Source organism: Lepidochelys olivacea (assembly GCF_965140295.1).
Source record: "Lepidochelys olivacea isolate rLepOli2 genome assembly, chromosome: 2".
Taxonomy (NCBI): domain Eukaryota; kingdom Metazoa; phylum Chordata; order Testudines; family Cheloniidae; genus Lepidochelys; species Lepidochelys olivacea.
In genome coordinates, this window is record NC_140412.1 from 62333881 (window position 1) to 62351290 (window position 17410).

The window sequence follows — 17410 nt, forward strand, 5'->3', positions numbered from 1 at the left end:
CTCTCTGAAGCAGAAGAGACATTGACTGTGCCTGTCCTTCATGGGGATCACAGCACGGGCAGGGTTTAAACCCTGAGGGTTTGGAGTCTGCCATGAGTCATGGTGATTTGTGGGAGGCATCTTGTTGTGCTGTACTGGGGGTTGCCAATTAATTTTTCTTTCTTTTTTTATTTATTTAAAGGAATGAGCTTTAGATAAAATTTCTTCACCAAGTTGGCTGGAAAAAAAAATGGGTTTAGGATTTCTGAAGAGTAACGGGTCAGACATTCATCAGATTGTTTCACCACCAACTACAGTAAGAGGGAACAGAGGGGGGGACATGGCTGCCAAGACCTTTATGCCTCAGATGGGAGCATGAGGAAGCACAGGGTTCCGGTGCAGCCCTGATGGACATGGCTACTTTAAAAAAAAAAAGAAAAAAAAATCTTGTTTCGATGGGATCTGCACTGAAACATACTTCTAGAACAATATTTACTGAACATCTTGGCAAAACTAAATTTTGAATATTGTGACCTTCAACTCTTAATCTATTAATCAAGACTAACAATTCAGAATCTCACGTGTGTATATATTAAAATAAAATGTGTAAATATATATGTATAGTAACATGTACGCCCATTAAAAAGATTCTAGCTTTAAAAATGAAGTTTGTCTTTGCCACCCAATAGTGTCTATTTCAGGCCCGTGGGATGATTTTATTTAAGTATTTATTATTAAGTCCAGATGTTTGGTGCTGTACAAGGCAGACATAAAGACATGGGAACTGCCTGAAAAAGGCAGTTTTAGTTGCATATAGATCTTGAATAAACAGCCTGTCTAGTTCAAAGGTTCTTGTCATGGCCTTGATGTGGGGACACATTTCTGTGGTATTATCTCTTGGGTACAGCACAACTATATCTATGCAACTTTGCACTGAACAGACATAGTACATAAGCCAAGAAAAGCATATAAAATTGTGTGATAATTTTAAAATGAAATTATGGTCTTCTTTTTTCCCCACAGAACAATAGAACCCTTTCAGCGTTACTATTCCACCACAGCTTTACCTATGGACTTTTGGCACAACTGCTTAGAATTTAGATTCTTATTTGAAAGTGTAGGGGGCGCTACAAGCTAAGATTTCCCATTTCTTTTGGTATGAACTGCCCTATCTGCTTACACTACAGAAGAAAAATTCAGAGATAAAATGTTTATCTTCCTAAAGCCTTTCACTTCTGAGCAGAAATTGTAATTTCCAGTGCTTAAAGGCATAATGTTTATGTGAAATTTTCACACAACTGTATTTTCTTTGAGTTTCCCTGGGTAAAATGTGTGTACACATTTTCCCCCAAAACCATGTACAACTTAAAAATCATGTGAAAACTATATATAGTATATATTGCCTTGAATTACTAATGACATGATAGGATACCAAAAGGTGGAGAACTTGCACATAAAAACTGAGTTTAAGTATTTTTGCTATTTGCTTAACTTTTGCATTAGTCCTGGATAATAAAAGTAGATTACTTTGTGTCCTTGGTTTACTATCAGTTTCTAATCACTTTCACTTCAGTTTTCATAGCTTAGCACAATGTTGCAATATTTTGCTTGCCAATTTTGAAGGGAAATATCACTTGCTATAAAGTTTTGTTTTGTTTCAGTTGGAATTAAAACAAACAAACAAAAACATGGGGAAAGTGCTGTTACTTGTAGGATTTGTAAAAATTTGTATGTGGGGCCAAATGTTACCTGATTGCAGCCTCTTAATGATGCCATAGTTTTGTTAATAACTTATCACATTTCTGGAGGATTTTACCTATAATTCCATAAGCAATTCTGCATGCTGTTGAGAGAGGATATACTGTAGCTTCTAAATTAGAGATTCAGGCGTGCATAACTAATTTTTTCCATTCTAATTATTTTTCTTGAAGCTGGAGCAACACCAATGACAGCACATAAGATTACCTGCTATTTCACAGCCATTGTGTTTTGAAAGTTGTACTGCTTGCAGTAGTATGGGGTTGTACCTTGTGGGTACGCAACAGGAAGAGGTTAAAGCACTTAATAAATGACAGGTAAGAAGAGGCCAAATTATATTGTGTGGTTGAATATAATTCCATATAAAAACATAAATCCCTCTCCAATCCAGAGCTTTAAATGCTGCATTGGTACCCAGATGCAGTAGCCTTTGTAAAGACTTTTCTACTTGCCGTGTTCACATTTCAGCACCCAGTGTCTTGTTGTACCTGCCAATGCTACCTCCTTCCTCACCCCAAAAAACTCCTCCTTTTGTGCACCAAATTGTAAAAATAGTAGTTCTTGGATATGGACCCCTTCCTTGGAATTGAGGATTATGCCATAAATCAGTAGAATGGAAACTTTTCCTTAGGTTCATAAGACCTCAGATTTTGACTTTGTTGTAAGTTACTTATACGAATAATTAAGAGACTTCCACCTAGGGTAAAGAATAAGCAAATGTGTCGTCTTTTTGTAGACTGGCTGTAACTTAATTTACAAAGATGAAACTCAAACTGTCGTTTGTTTACAATGCCTATACCTGTTTCTTGAGCAAGAAGCTCCATTATATTTTGTAACTTTGTATAAGTTGACCTATTTTTGAAGTGAAGAATAAACATTTGTCTTGGTGTATGTCTACACTGCAGCTGGGAGCATACCCCCCCAGCCTGGCTAGACATACACAGGCTTGCTGTGCTTGAGCTACTGCACTAAAAATAGCCATGCAGCATCATCCACACTGATTGTAGCATGCCCTAGCCACCCAAATACAGGCCTAAAAGGTCAGGTGGGCTTGTACTTGAGCAGCTAGCCCATGCCTTCACCTGTGTTGCAACATCCGCACTATTTTTATTGCGCTAGCTCAAGTAGACCCAGTGCGTGTTTGTTTACCTGGAAGCGTAGACATACCCTCTGACATAAAATGCTACTGCAATACAGCATGAAACTGCAAATGAAATTACATTAACTTCTAAAGCCCTGATCCTTCAGTATCCCCTATACAGGAAGACCCTGGAGTAGAGTCCTAGGGGCTTCCATGAATGAATGTGTTGGGTAGAGCAATATGTCCCCCTCACTGAAGGATAGTGACATAACGTTATTTTCTATAGAGTATTAAAACTTACCTCTGAGACTAGAGATGCCAACTTTCTAATTGCAGAAAACCGAACACTCTTGCCCTGCCCCCGAGGCCTCACCCTTCCCCAACGCGCCACTCACTCCATCCAATACAACATTTGGCCTCCGTCACTCGTTCTCCACTCGCTCATTTTCACTGCAAGGCCCAAGCAGGCACCAGAAGGCCAGGAGCTGCAACAGTTTGAATGTGGGAGATGGAATGTATGATTCAAATACCCTTCACCTCAGCAGGGAGAGATTTTAAACACTATTGTAAAATTAATTGCCCACCAAAAGAGTCCCGCTCACTCGCAATGCGAGTGACGGAAGAGATTATTGCAGGAGCTTCATTTTTCTTGCCTTCACCTAACTGTCCTGGTAGGGGATCCAGCAGAGCTGAAGCCACTGACTGACTCCTTCCCTACCTGACAATGAACTGTATAGCAAGGACAAAAAGTTATGCTGTTCCATGTTTAATGACTAGTTAAATTGTTTAAATGTATGCTTTAATAGACAATATATGCAATATGGACAAATTAAAATTATGGGAGTCTTAGTCAGAGCTGTCCCTAGTGGTATGGCAAATTGGGGTGACTGCCTTGTGCTTTCGGGGTGGGCCCATGCTTCGTGAGGAGGCTGACAGAGAGGCGAGGCAGGAGATGGGAAGGAGGACCGCCCCCCACCAACCTCCTTCTCCCCCCAGTGCCTTCTGCCCGCCTGCGGGCCCCCTTGATCAGCACTTCCCCATCCCTCCCAGTGCCTACCATCGATCAGCTGTTTCATGGCATCTGGAGGTGCTGGGGGGAGGAGTGTGGGTGCAGTGTGCTCAGGGGAGGGAAGAGGTGGGGCCTTGGAGTGGGAGTGGGGGCTGGGCGGAGAAGGTGGGGGAACTCCTCATCTATGTCCTAGCCCTGCACCCCCTAGGGATGGCCCTGGTCTTTGTGTTAAATATTTCCTGACACTTATGTTTAAATATATAATCTTAATATTACATTGGTGTTATTTTATGAATTCATTATAGCTCTTTAATGTTAAGAAGATGAGGTTGCATAAAATACAATTCATGCTGTTCCAAAGCAGATTGAGAGGAAGTATGTTAGAATGTCACACACAGCATGACCACCTGTCTTTTGTTTGGTGTCCAATGTTCCACGTTGCACAACAAATCAATCAATATTGCCTTGTATACACCAATAATCATGCAAAGGATTGTACACTGTAATACAATGTGGTGTTTGTATATGAATATGTGTCACAAATAAAACATTGGGGAGGTGCCCTTAAAAATAAACTCTCCCCCATAATTTCCAAGTTGTCCTTTATTTGAAACAGAAAGGGTCGGTATATGGGTATGAGGGAGATTACCATAGCCAGAGACTAGCTCTTCTGTTTCAGGAACATCAGTCCTAGTGAAGCTATGCAGTCCTGTTGCCAGACTCCTTTTGAGCTGCCGTGGTGTTGGCACCATCAGACCATATGACCCACTTACTTTTTGCAGCAGGCACCCACCAGTGTGAAGTGCTAGGCTTTGTGCACAGTGATGTCTGGCTGCTGGCATGGTTCCTGATGTGTCCGCTGACAAGGTGGGTTGTAGTGGCCACCCAGTGGCGGGGGCTGGACCAGCCTCAGTGCACTGTCCCTGGATGTCCTAAGAGACACACACCCAAAACCACACTAACCTACATGGTCCTCCTGCAGGGAGGGAGTGGCCTGCACAGCCAACTAGGCTAGCAGTTGCTGTGTCCATGTGCTGGGAAGGGCTGCGGGTGGGTCTGTCTTCACAGCAATAAAAACTGGCTTTACAGCTGTCTGTGGCTCACTGTGGGGCTGTTTGGGCTAGTTGAATCCCAAGCTCTGAGATCCCTGAGCGGGGAGGGATTCAGAGATCCCCAATGTCTACACAGTAATGTTACATTCCCACTCTGCGGAGCCAGGCCTGCAGGGCATTTAATTGCAATGTAGACATATCCCAGAGACCTCAGAGGGGCTGAAGTGGAGGCTCCCAGGTAAGGACTACCAGGGAAGGGAGACATAAATTTGGAGCATCTCCACTGGACCCCTCGTCCCCAAGCAGCCGCCATCTGCTTGTGGGGAGCAGGGCCACCTAGCTGGGATGATTGCTAGGAAGAGCAGGAGGGTGCTTCGGGTTAGGGGTGCAGGAGGCTCTCCGGGCTGCAGACTCTGTGATGGGGCCAGAAATGAAGGATTCAGGGTGTGGGAGGAGGCTCTGGGCTGGGGCAGGGGGTTGGGGTGCAGGAGGGGATGATGGCTGGGCTGGGGGTGCAGGCTTTGTGGTGGGGCTGGTAATGAGGAGTTTGGGGCTCAGTAGGGGACTCCAGGCTGGGGCCAAAGCTTTTGGAGTGCGGAAGGGGGCTCAGGGCTGAGGCAGGGGGTTGGAGTGCAGGGTGCAGTCTCTGGGAGGAACTTTGGGGACAGGCGGGCTCTGGGGAGAGGGGTGGGGCTCTGGGCAGCTCTGACTGGTGTGGTTCACGGGGGCTCCAGGAGTGTGCCCGCAAGGGCTGGGGGGGAAGATACCAGTGAAAGGAGGACACTCAGGCCCAAGAATAGTAAACTATGCTTTATTGAAGGAAGGAAGAACTTACGCTCCAATCTGCGTGGGGAGCCCCTAGGACGCGCGGAGGGGCTGCAGGGGACTCTGGCCATTCGGGACAGCTGACCAGGCACGACTCCACAGGGGAGGAGTCCTCTGCGGCGCTATATTCTCCGCGCTTATCTCAGGGTTACATGGGGTCAACAGCTGGTTACATTCTTATATATATAATTGATGCTTATTACATAAACTGACTTGTTTACAGGCAAAAATATGCTGAGCTATGCTACAATATCTTTTGGCAGGGTCTATCAGACAAAGTTCATTGAAACTGCCTGCATCCTCCGCTTACATCCAGTCACATACTCAGTCCACCACTTAGCTCCTCACCAATCTTCCACAACCTTGCTCCTACAAGGAGGTCCTGACCTCAGGCAGTCCCTTAAATAGTAGCTGCACCAATGCTGCTCCGGCATTTCCTGGGGCGCAGGAAGCTGGATGCATCCACAACGTCCCAGATTCGCATCTGCTGTGGATTCCCAGCCAATGACAACTGCAGAGCCGGTGCTTGGGGTGGTGCCTGCAGTTGGGGGCAGCACGTGGAGTCCCCCTGGCCGCCCCTCTACCGAGGAGCCAGACATGCTGCCACTTCCCGAGAGCTGGGCAGGGAGCCTGCCTTAGTCCGGCTGCACTGTCCTGCCGCGTAGCCCGGCCCCAGCCTAATGCTGCCAACCCGACTTTTAGTGGCACGATCAGCTGTGCTGACCAGAGCTGACAGAATTGCTTTTCAACCAGACTGAGACACAGGCAGTACCTTCACAAGTCATGATATAATGATACTGTTCTCTTCCTTATCCTTTCTTCCTAGTTGGGGCTGGGTGTCTTATTTCTGCTCAGCCCAGTCCTCCAAATGCATACTGCTGTGAATGGGACCTAATCCTTTACACCTTAAATGTAAAAGCGTTTTGCCTTTGATAGAATGAGCAGGATCTGACTCAGAGTGCCTGCTACCCTGAGTAGTTCCAGTAAAGTACTGCCAATAGGACTAGTCACAGTATGAGGCACTTTGCTTGGAAGAAATGTTTGCAGAAGTGAGGCCTTAAATTGCCTGTCCCAAAGAGATTACAATCTGTCTTTATCTGTACTGTAGTGTAAGACACCATGGGCATTAGATTATAAAGTAATAAATTATGTATATACACACAACTTTTCTAATTCCTGTATAGATAAGAGAAATCTCCTAATTGCTATCTTCAAATTTTAACAATATTTGGTGTCACAAGTTAAGTGGTATAGGAGCTAAATAAATGAGTTGTTCAACCCCTAAATGGCAGAAATAGAGCATTTTATTGATCACAAAGAAAACTAAGGCCCCAGTCCTAGGGTTACCAGGTGTCCAGTTTTCGACCGGAAAGTCCAGTCGAAAACAGCCTGACAGAGTCCAGTCAGAAACACTGACCGGACACCAAAAATTCAGTTGCTGCCTGGAGGAGCGTGGGTGATGCCTAGGGGGAACATGCAGGGGCAAGTGCTTTCCCAGATAGGCCTGCCAGGGAAGGGGTGGGAAGAGGCGGGGCAGGGGTGGGGCCTCACAGAAGGGGTGGAGTGGGGGCAGGGTGAGGTCAGCGGGCGGCGGGGGTGGTCAGTGGTGCGGCCCTTGGGCCAATGTACTAGTCCTCATGTGGCCCTCGTGGTCATTTGCGTTTGAGACCCCTGGTTTAGGCAATCCCCCTGTCTTGGTTTTAGTTTCCTGTGATCCTGTCTTTTTCCTTTTTAAATCATGATTTATTTCATTTAAATAATTGTGCAGTACCAATTAACTAATTAAATAAAAGGTGTAAAAGTACTAAGTACTAAATGCTGTTCTTAAAGGATAAAGTATTTTATTTAGAGACACCACGAGTTAAAATATTTGTAAAATCCTTACATATATGATAGAGGTGAATCAGTTTATTAAGTGAAACAATTTTTAGAATTTGATCTTTTACATACTGTTTACTACAGTAGAACCTCAGAGTTATGAACACCAGAGTTAAAAACTGACCAGTCAACCACACACATCATTTGGAACTAGAAGTTCACAGTTAGACAGCAGCATAGACAAAAAAATTAAAAAAATAAATACATTACAGTAATGTGTTAAACATAAAGTACTAAAAATAATAAAAGGAAAGCAGCAGTTTTCTTCTGCGTAGTAAAGTTTCAAAGCTGTATTAAGTCAATGTTCAGTCATAAACTTTTGAAAGAACAACCATAACATTTTGTTCAGAGTTACAAACATTTCAGAGTTACTAACACCTCAGGAATGGAGGTTGTTCATAAGTAACTCTGAGGTTTTATTGTACTTTCATTTCTCTCAGGGTAGACAATAATGATAAATAAGTTTTGTTTTTAATGTCTAGTCATTTCCTCTTTAGTTTTTATGACTATTTTGCTTGGGTTGCAAACAGTTGCGGGGGGGGAATGTGGTTAGAAAAGTTGCTTTTTTTAGACTAGGTTGAACACCTATTATTAGTGTTTGATTTAAATAAAAGGCAAAAAGATAATACCAGTTTGACTTTCATAATTAACCTCCCTTCCCCAAAACAAAGTACTTTATAACTGAGGAGGCTGATCTTCTGCCTTTCCTTATTCCTAGTGATTTTTCACAGGAGTAAGGGAGGGAGAATGCTATTCCTTAGGGCTTATCTACACTTATCCATGCAGCTGCACTGCTGTAGTGCTTAGTGAAGCTATCTACACCGGCAGGAGAGCTTTGCCCCTTGGCATAGGTACTCCAACTCCCCAAGAGGTGGTAGTCGTGTCAACGGGAGAAGCCCTCCCATTGATGGGTTAGGCTGTCTACACCCCCACCTTGGGCTAGGTTGGTATTACTATTTTGGTCAGGCAATATAAATTTGTACTGTAGACCAAGCCTCAGATTATACATTATATCATACCATATTATGTCAGGCAAATATACATGAAAGGAAGGAAAATCTCACTGGAGAGAATTTACTTGTTTTTATAGGGGGAAAAAATTGTAAGTCTGCCTACCTAACAGTGCATCAAGAGTCAACAGGTGGCCTCTCCAAAGCTCCATTTCTCTCTCCATTTTTTATTGGTATAAAAGCTGCCCTCACTAAATTTATTACTACTCCAGACTAACTTATTTTTAAGTGCCATGAACTAAATTATAGTAGATTGATTGAGTCATGAAAGTGAGACTTGTGTACAGAGGAAACAAGCCTAGTTTTAAAGTCCCTTCGATAGCTCAGCTGGTAGAGCGGAGGACTGTAGAGGTGCTGCCTATGGGAATCCTTAGGTCGCTGGTTCGATTCCGGCTCGAAGGACACATGTTTTATATATTATCCTCTATAGCAGGGAAGGTGAGAGAAATCCCTTGTCAGTAACGTTTGTGCTAAAAGAGGTGTTTTCCTCCCTCTGCACACTATGCTGTTCACGTGCATTTTATTAGTCATGAGTCACTGGCACGCAAAAAAGCTCCTGAGTGTAGGTGATCACAACCAGCCCCACTGCCTCCCTGCAAGCGCCAGCCCTAGCAACTAGGGGGAGAGGGCCGAGGCCTGAGAAGCAAGAGCGGCGGCAGCTGCAGAGCCCAGACAGGGCTATGAGCTTATTGCACAGCCGCAGCGGACCAAGCAGCCATTGTCCCCCACTGCCAGGCTTGGTGGGAGGAAAAACTCACTCCCCCAGCATGCAGCGCGCTATGTCCCGCCTCCCTGCTCCGTCCCCGTGCCCGTCTGGCTCTATGCCCCGCCCGCTCCTTTCCCACTGGTCGCACCCCTTCCCCCTCTGGCGCGGTGCCCCGCCTCGATCTCGTGCCTCCCCCACAGCCAATGGGGTTGCAGTCCGCGTGCGCAGATTCAAACGGTGACTCTGGAAGGAGGCTGGGCGCGAGATTCGGCGGCACGGACAAAACCAGCCGGGAGTGCGGCGGCGGCGGAGCAGCTAGAGAGGGCGGAGAGGCGCGGCCGGGACGGGCACAGGGGAAGCTGGGGCGGCGGGGGACGCAGCTGGAGCCGGGGCAGTTGTGACGGAGACTTGGAGCCGCAGCTTGGACCCGGACAAGAAGCGTCCGCAGCCCCCGAGCCTCTCGCTGTAGCCGGGCCGGGCTAAGCCATGTTCTGTGTGCGGCGGGCCGGGCCAGGCCGGGGCTAGGAGCTGCTGCCGGTGGAGGGGGTGGGGTTAGATGCGCTGGAGTCTCCGGGAGCGGTAGAGGGAGTCGCCCGCTCCCCGCGGTGCGTGACGGGGACGGGCGCCACGAGCGGCACAGACTCCCGAGCCCGTGCGTGAGCCCCGGGGCAGCGTGAGGAGCCCGGGCGGGGAGCCGCGCAGCTCTGTTCGCCAGCCCGCCTCCGCCCCCCCTCCCTATGGTGCGCCTAGAGGATGGCGAAGAGACCGCGCAGGTGAGTAACGCCCCTGACTGGCCGGCCCGCCTGCCCCGGCTCAGGTGTCTCCGCGCCTTGGTCCCAAATCCCTGCTCCCTCCCCCGGTCTCAGTGCCTTCTATCTTCCGCCCCCAGGTGGGGCAGGTAAGTCCGCCTTGCCCCCACCCCTCGTCCCCTTTCATCTTTCTCCCCAGACCAGAGGCGCAGACTCTCCTCTTACCCAGCTGTCCTTCCCCGTGCTCAGTTGTCATTGCCCACTCTCCGCACCCCGCAGTTATCCCGATCCCGTCTGCATCACCCCCTCTCTTCTGTCGCTCTCCTGTCGCCACACAGGTGTTCCCTGACTTCTTCATCTCCCCTGCATGTTGGATCCCCCAGGAGTCGCTGCATCCATGTCTTTCCCATGTTGCCCCCTACCACAGACATAAAGATAACCTCATCTTCTCTTTCCCTCTCTGCTTTCACACACCCCTGAGGGGAAGCTGGGGTTGACCATAATCAACCATGTGCTTTTAATATTCTTTGTCTTCACTAATTCCTATTTTAATTAAACACAAACTGTTTCTAGTCCTGGGATGTCCACTTATTGAAAGACCCCTATATGGGGTTCTTTCCCCGTAGCTGGGGATCTATGAGAGAAAGTGTGTTTAGTCAGCTGCAGACATTGAGAGCTGTTCTAGATAAATCCTCAATTTTGCAGGAGCCTGTGTCTCCTAAAAATTCAGATTTTGAATATAAAATGAAAAATGTGTTAATCTAGTTACTGCCATCCTCAGTGTTTCTAGTTGTGGACTTCCATAGTGTTACCTGTTTAAAAATAAATAAAATTTTGAAAACCAATAAGGAAATACAGAAGGGGGTTTAGAAGGTTGATAAGGGAAGAGCAGGATAGTTGTTAATAGCTTTCATAACTAATAGGTTTTGATTTTCCACACTATTTGGCGATTGCTGTGGATTCGTATTGTTCATAGGAGTGAAGAAATTATAGGTTGGTGGTTGCTACATAAGAATCTGCTACTGTATTTTTCTTCTTGAGATCAGGTTTATTACAAATACACTATAAATTAATAGTTCTTGTTGAAAAACTGCAGTGTGTGTGTGGGGGAGGAAGTAGTATGTTTGCCCTGTAATTTGTTTCAAGGAACACACAAATATCTGAGAAACTAGAGATAATCAACTACCTCAATGTAGGTGTGTAACTGTATCATATAACATCAGAAATTCCATCTACAGTATTGTACCCAGTATAACATCTGGAGTATCTCTCTTTCTCCAACAGAAGTTGGTCCACTAAAAGTTATTACCTCATCCACCTTGTCTATCTGGCGTTTAGGAGCTAAATAAGACTTACTAATCTTCCTGTAAGTGCTAACATGCTATCAGTGAATATTGAGTTGTGAAGAATTTACATTTCTTGCTAGATTATTAAAATAGGTGTGCATAGAGGATGAACTCGTCTGTTACAGGTTGGTAACACTAGAACAAAAAAAAAAAACAATTCCATGTTGGCATATAACAACACGACATGCAAGAATGGGTGCAAATTGCTTTTGGGATTGCTCATTTAGTACAAGAGTAAGGAGGAATCTTGATCTTTGAGTTCCAGGTGGTATTATTAGATACAGTAACTCCTCACTTAAAATCATCCCAGTTAATGTTGTTAGGTTGCTGATCAATTAGGGAAAATGCTCTTTTAAAGTTTCACAATGCTCCCTTATAACATAGTTTGGCAGCCGCCTGCTTTGTCCACTGCTTGCAAGAAGAGCAGCCCGTTGCAGCTAGCTGGTGGGGGTTTGGAACCAGGGTGTACTGGCAGCCCCCCCATCAGCTCCCTGCTCTCCTAAATTCCATGTGCCGCAGCCACCCAGCAGGTTACCAATTGCTGGCAGTTCAGCTGTCCTTCGCCCCCACTGCCATGTGCTGCTCCTGCCCTCTGACTTGGAATTGCTCCCGGGAACTGTGCAGGGGAGGGGGAAAGAGAGGGGCTAATGTCAGGGTGTCCCCTTCCCCCCTACTCCTGCCCCCTGTTTACCCCTTGTCCATATAGAGCAGCGTGGGGACAGGACAGAGCTCAGGACAGAGAGAGCTTGGTGGCCTCAGCTGCTGTCTCAACTTTCTGATTTCTTTTTTTTAAAGACAATGTACTTAGAATGGGGTCAGCGTACTTAAAGGGGCAATGCACATCTGTCTCCCACACACAGGGTGTGTGTCTCTGTCTCTGTCTGCCATGCTGTTTCCTCTCCCTCCATTCATGCTGCCTTGTAGAGTGTGAGGCTATATTAACAACGTGTTAACCCTTGAGGGCTCAGCCGAATGCCAGTTCATCATTTAGCAGTAAGACATTGCCTGGGAAATATTCCACCCTCTGACTTTACCACCTCAACCAAGCTTCACAATCATCATTGCTGTGTACAGTATTAAACTGTTTGAAACTTATACTCTGTGTTTGTTGTGTATGTATATATATATGTGTGTGTGTGTGTATATGTATATATATATATATATATATATATTAAAAAAATATAGTTTTTTGTCCGGTGAAAAAAATTTCCCTGGAGTCTAACACCTCCCCCCCCCATTTACATTAATTCTTATGGGGAAATTGGATTCGCTTAACATCATTTTGCTTAAAGTCTCATTTTTCAGGAACATACCTACAACGTTAAGCGAGGAGTTACTGTATAATAATCTTTGATTTTTAAAATGAGAGAAGTTTTCATTTCTTAATACATCTGCCAACTCTTCAGCTACATAATAAAAAGACACTGAAGGCTAGAATCTTAATTAAAAAAGTGTTTTGACTACTAGAATTATTGAAATTTAACGTATATTTTGTTTACTCTTTCAAACAGCTTGGTGAAATGGCTCCATTTCACTTTCTGTTTTTATGCACTAATTCAATACAGTTTCAGTTCACAACACTACAGAGGAATGGTCAAATAAATTATAATCACTGTAATTTAAAAAAATCCATTCATTTTGAGTTTTAAAAAAACTACCTTTTGTTTACCTAAGCACATATATAATTTTTGGACCTATATGCTACAATTCATGTTTTTCAGACTGATATGGGTGGGGTACAAGAAATTTTAATATGTGACTCTAGAGTAGATACTTTTATCTCTGTGAAATTTAAACATTCAGTCTTTGGCCTGTGTAGAATGCATTTGTCTTTTTGTAGAACGTTCAAGTGAATAGTTCTTAACTGCCATTGTAGGCAGAGCTGTGTGTATCTTGCCCTGCTGAGGAATCCACTGCTGGCTGAGATATGCTCCATTTCCAGAATCTAGATACAATTTTTAAAAAATTGTTCCTAGCACATGGTAGCCCAGAGAACTGTAAATATATAAATCAAGTGTAAGAAGATACTCTGTTGTCTTCCTGAGGCTGTAGACAGCCTGAAATAGTGCTCCAAAGATGTGAACTGCCCCATTCACCTCAGTGATGTTAATTCTGAGTTTTAATTGACAGTTTAAATGTAAGCATTGTACATTATTTCAGTGCTAGCTGTTTTAGTAGAAACATCCAGCTAATATTATTGCATAATTCCATGTTATCTCCCACATCTAGTGTCAAAAGTGCCAACTGTGCCCGACCCACTTGCCAAAACATCCAGCTTTACTCCGAGAAACTTCTACAGTGTGATTTTGTGCTTCTTAAAAACAAAAATACCCACCCATCCCATGGTCTACTGGGAATGTAGAGTAGTGTAAAATATATTGAGTTTAATATAAAATAACAATTGATAATATTCATTGTCCTATTTCATTTGGAAAAAAAGTTGCATTTTAAAAATATATCCAAGTTGCTCCAGAGTTTCCTATTCACCGTACTAGAATGCCACAGTGACCAGGAACTGTGGTGTTGCTGCATAATTTTTGCCAGGCTTTTCACCGAGTGTACTGATCCTTGGCTATAATTCAAGAACAGATACGCTTTAGGTTTTTTTATTGCCTTTCAAAATGAGTATCGTATTAAATAGTTTGACCCAGAAACGGTAGTGTTTGAAGTTGTAGATTAGTAAGACTAGTGTATCTGGACCAGTGGGTTGTGTGTGTTGGGTAGTAGTTAAAACAGAAAGAGATACCTCAAGCCATATGCTTTGTTTGCTCTGTCACCATCAATTTGCAGGTGGTCTGAGCACAAAGCTTTCTGTTCTTTCAAGTCAGAATAATACTTTAAGGGGTTAATATTAGAGGTGCTTATGAAGTGTTCATTGTAAACCATTTAAATAGCAAGATGTTCGCGTATCAATTATCAATATTTTAAAAATTAATATTGGTAAGAGTCATTCAAATGTGTAAAGCATTTAAAGGATGTCTTTTTGAAGTGGGAAATGAGAAATTAGATTAACTGTACTGTAACATAATTGGGAGAATTATACAAAATAAAACAGTATCTTATTGTCTCTTTCTTTACCTGATTGGCCCTTTTTCTGCAGCCTGCTTTTTGTAATAGCTTCAGACTCCTTTTGCCAGTTGTTAACTTAATTTTGGTCCACTATGCAGTGCTTAAATTACAGAGATCCAGTTCACAGAGTGTAATCACATGGAGACAACTGAGTTGTAATTTTAAGTGTATTTTGTGGCTTACTTGAGGTGAAAAGGGGTAGTATCAACATGCAATTGCTGAGCCTGAGTGAAGAGGTGGAGTGTGTGTGAGTGGGGGTAGAAGTGTGGGCAGGGAGAAAAAATAAATTAAGACTTGGGGTACAGCTTTCAAAAGCACTTAGGTGACGTAGGAGCTCAAATCCCATTAAAAGCCAAATGGTTATATGTTGAAAGTCAATAGGACTTAAATCCTATTGAAAGTTGTATCCAAAACCTTAACGTTCTTTTTTCTTTACAACTTTGGGTACAACTTTCTTAACAACCTAAGCGAGTTAGGTTTCAAAGTCCCATTGACTTTGAACGTATGTACTTTTTTTATATTTGACTTTTAATGGGACTTAGATGCTTTTGAAAATTTTGAATTTTATCTTTTTTATAGACTAGGTATTTCTTATGACAGTAAAATTGAAAAACAAATAAGGACTGCGTGATCATTTTACAGTCATCACTCTGAGTGTAATCTACTTTAATAAGTAGTGGGAAGGATTTGCTATAGATCATTAAACATTTATATTTATGATAAAAAATCAAAGTACTTATACTGACAAATTAAAAGGGGGAAAATAACGCAGTTGTAAAGGAGGGGGGAAAAGAATGAGTTAAACCATTAGACACCTCTGTGTGCTCCTCTGTGTAACTGAGTTTGTTTGCAAAGTTAAGGTGGTGAAGTATTATACCACTTCTCCAGTAGGTGGAGCGTACTCAACATGATGGCACAAAAGTCACTACCTGTTTCTATCATTTCTTTCCTCTGCCCTGGTCTACACTAGGAGTTGAGGTCGAATTTAGCTGTGTTAAATGGATTTAACCCTGCACCCGTCCACACGACAAAGCCTTTTTTTTTTTTTTTACTTAAAGGGCTCTTAAAATCGATTTTCTTACTCTATCCTCGACAAGGGGATTAGTGCTGAAATCAGCCTTGCCAGGTCGAATTTGGGGTACTGTGGACGCAATTAGATGGTATTGGCCTCCGGGAGCTATCCCAGAGTGCTTCATTGTGACCGCTCTGGACAGCACTCTCAACTCAGATGCACTGGCCAGGTAGACAGGAAAAGGCCTGCAAACTTTTGAATTTCATTTCCTGTTTGGCCAGCGTGGCAAGCTGCAGGTGACCATGCAGAGCTTATCAGCAGAGGTGACCATGATGGAGTCCCAGAATCGCAAAAGAGCTCCAGCATGGACCAAATGGGAGGTACGGGATCTGATGGCTGCGTGGGGAGAGGAATCCGTGCTATCAAAACTCCGTTCCAGTTTTCGAAATGCCAAAACCTTTGTCAAAATCTCCCAGGGCATGAAGGACAGAGGCCATAACAGGGACCCGAAGCAGTGCCACGTGAAACTTAAGGAGCTGAGGCAAGCCTACCAGAAAACCAGAGGGGCAAACGGCCGCTCTGGGTCTGAGCCCCAAACATGCTGCTTCTATGATGAGCTGCATGTCATTTTAGGGGGTTCAGCCACCACTACCCCAATAGTGTTTGACTTCTTCAGTGGAGATGGAGGCAACACGGAAGCAGGTTTTGGGGACGAGGAAGACAGCTCACAGCAAGCAAGCGGAGAAACCGGTTTTCCCGACAGCCAGGAACTGTTTCTCACCCTGGACCTGGAGCCAGTACCCCACCGAACCCACCCAAGGCTGCCTCCCGGACCCGCCAGGTAGAGAAGGGACTTCTGGTGAGTGTACCTCTTAAAATAGTATACATGGTTTAAAAGCAAGCTTGTTTAATGATTAATTTGCCCTGGCATTTGTGGCTCTCCTGGATGTACTCCCAAAGCCTTTGCAAAAGGTTTCTGGGGAGGGCAGCCTTATTCCGTCCACCATGGTAGGATGCTTTACCACTCCAGGCCAGTAGCACGTAGTCGGGAATCATTGTAGAACAAAGCATTGTAGTGTGTGTTTGTTGGTGTTCAAACAACATCCGTTCTTTATCTCTCTGTGTTATCCTCAGGAGAGTGATGGTATTCATGGTCACCTGGTTGAAAGGTTTTCTTTTCTTAAGGGTGCTTTTCTTAAGGGGACATTCAGAGGTGCCCGTTCCTGCTGGGCTGTTTGCCTGTGGCTGAACAGAAATGTTCCCTGCTGTTAGCCACAGGGAGGGGTGAGGGGCTAGCCACGTGGGGGGGGGGGGGGAAGCAAAATGCGACCTTGTAACAAAAGCACATGTGCTATGTATGTAATGTTAACAGCAAGGTTTACCATGGAAGAGTGTACCCATTGTTCTATGAAATGTCTTTTTAAATACCATTGTCCCTTTTTTCTCTCCACCAGCTGCATGTGTTTCAAGGATCACATGATCTTCTCCTTCCCAGAGGCTAGTGAAGATTAGAAGGCGAAAAAAACGCACTCACAATGAAATGTTCTCTGAGCTCATGCTGTCGTCCCACACTGACAGAGCACAGACGAATGCGTGGAGGCAGACAATGTCAGAGTGCAGGAAAGCACAAAATGACCGGGAGGAGAGGTGGCGGGCTGAAGAAAGGGCTGAAGCTGAAAGGTGGTGGCAGTGTGATGAGAGGAGGCAGGATTCAATGCTGAGGCTACTGGAGGATCAAACTAATATGCTCCAACCTATGGCTGAGCTGCAGGAAAGGCAGCAGGAGCACAGACCGCCGCTACAGCCCCTGTGTAACCAACCGCCCTCCTCCCCAAGTTCCATAGCCTCTTCACCCAGACGCCCAAGAACACGGTAGGGGGGCCTTCGGCCACCCAGCCACTCCACTCCAGAGGATTGCCCAAGCAACAGAAGGCTG

The 17410-nt window shown here is 44.7% G+C and overlaps 1 protein-coding gene across 1 annotated transcript in view; it reads left to right on the forward strand.

Moving 5' to 3' along the window:
• Positions 1-9558: 9558 nt before the first annotated feature.
• MYBL1 (MYB proto-oncogene like 1) overlaps positions 9559-17410 on the forward strand; it is a 43924-nt gene continuing 36072 nt past the window's right edge. The window contains exon 1 of the mRNA XM_084618293.1: positions 9559-10071. Within this exon, the coding sequence (XP_084474419.1) occupies positions 10052-10071 (20 nt within the window). The 5' untranslated portion in view covers positions 9559-10051. The remainder of the gene's footprint in view (positions 10072-17410) is intronic.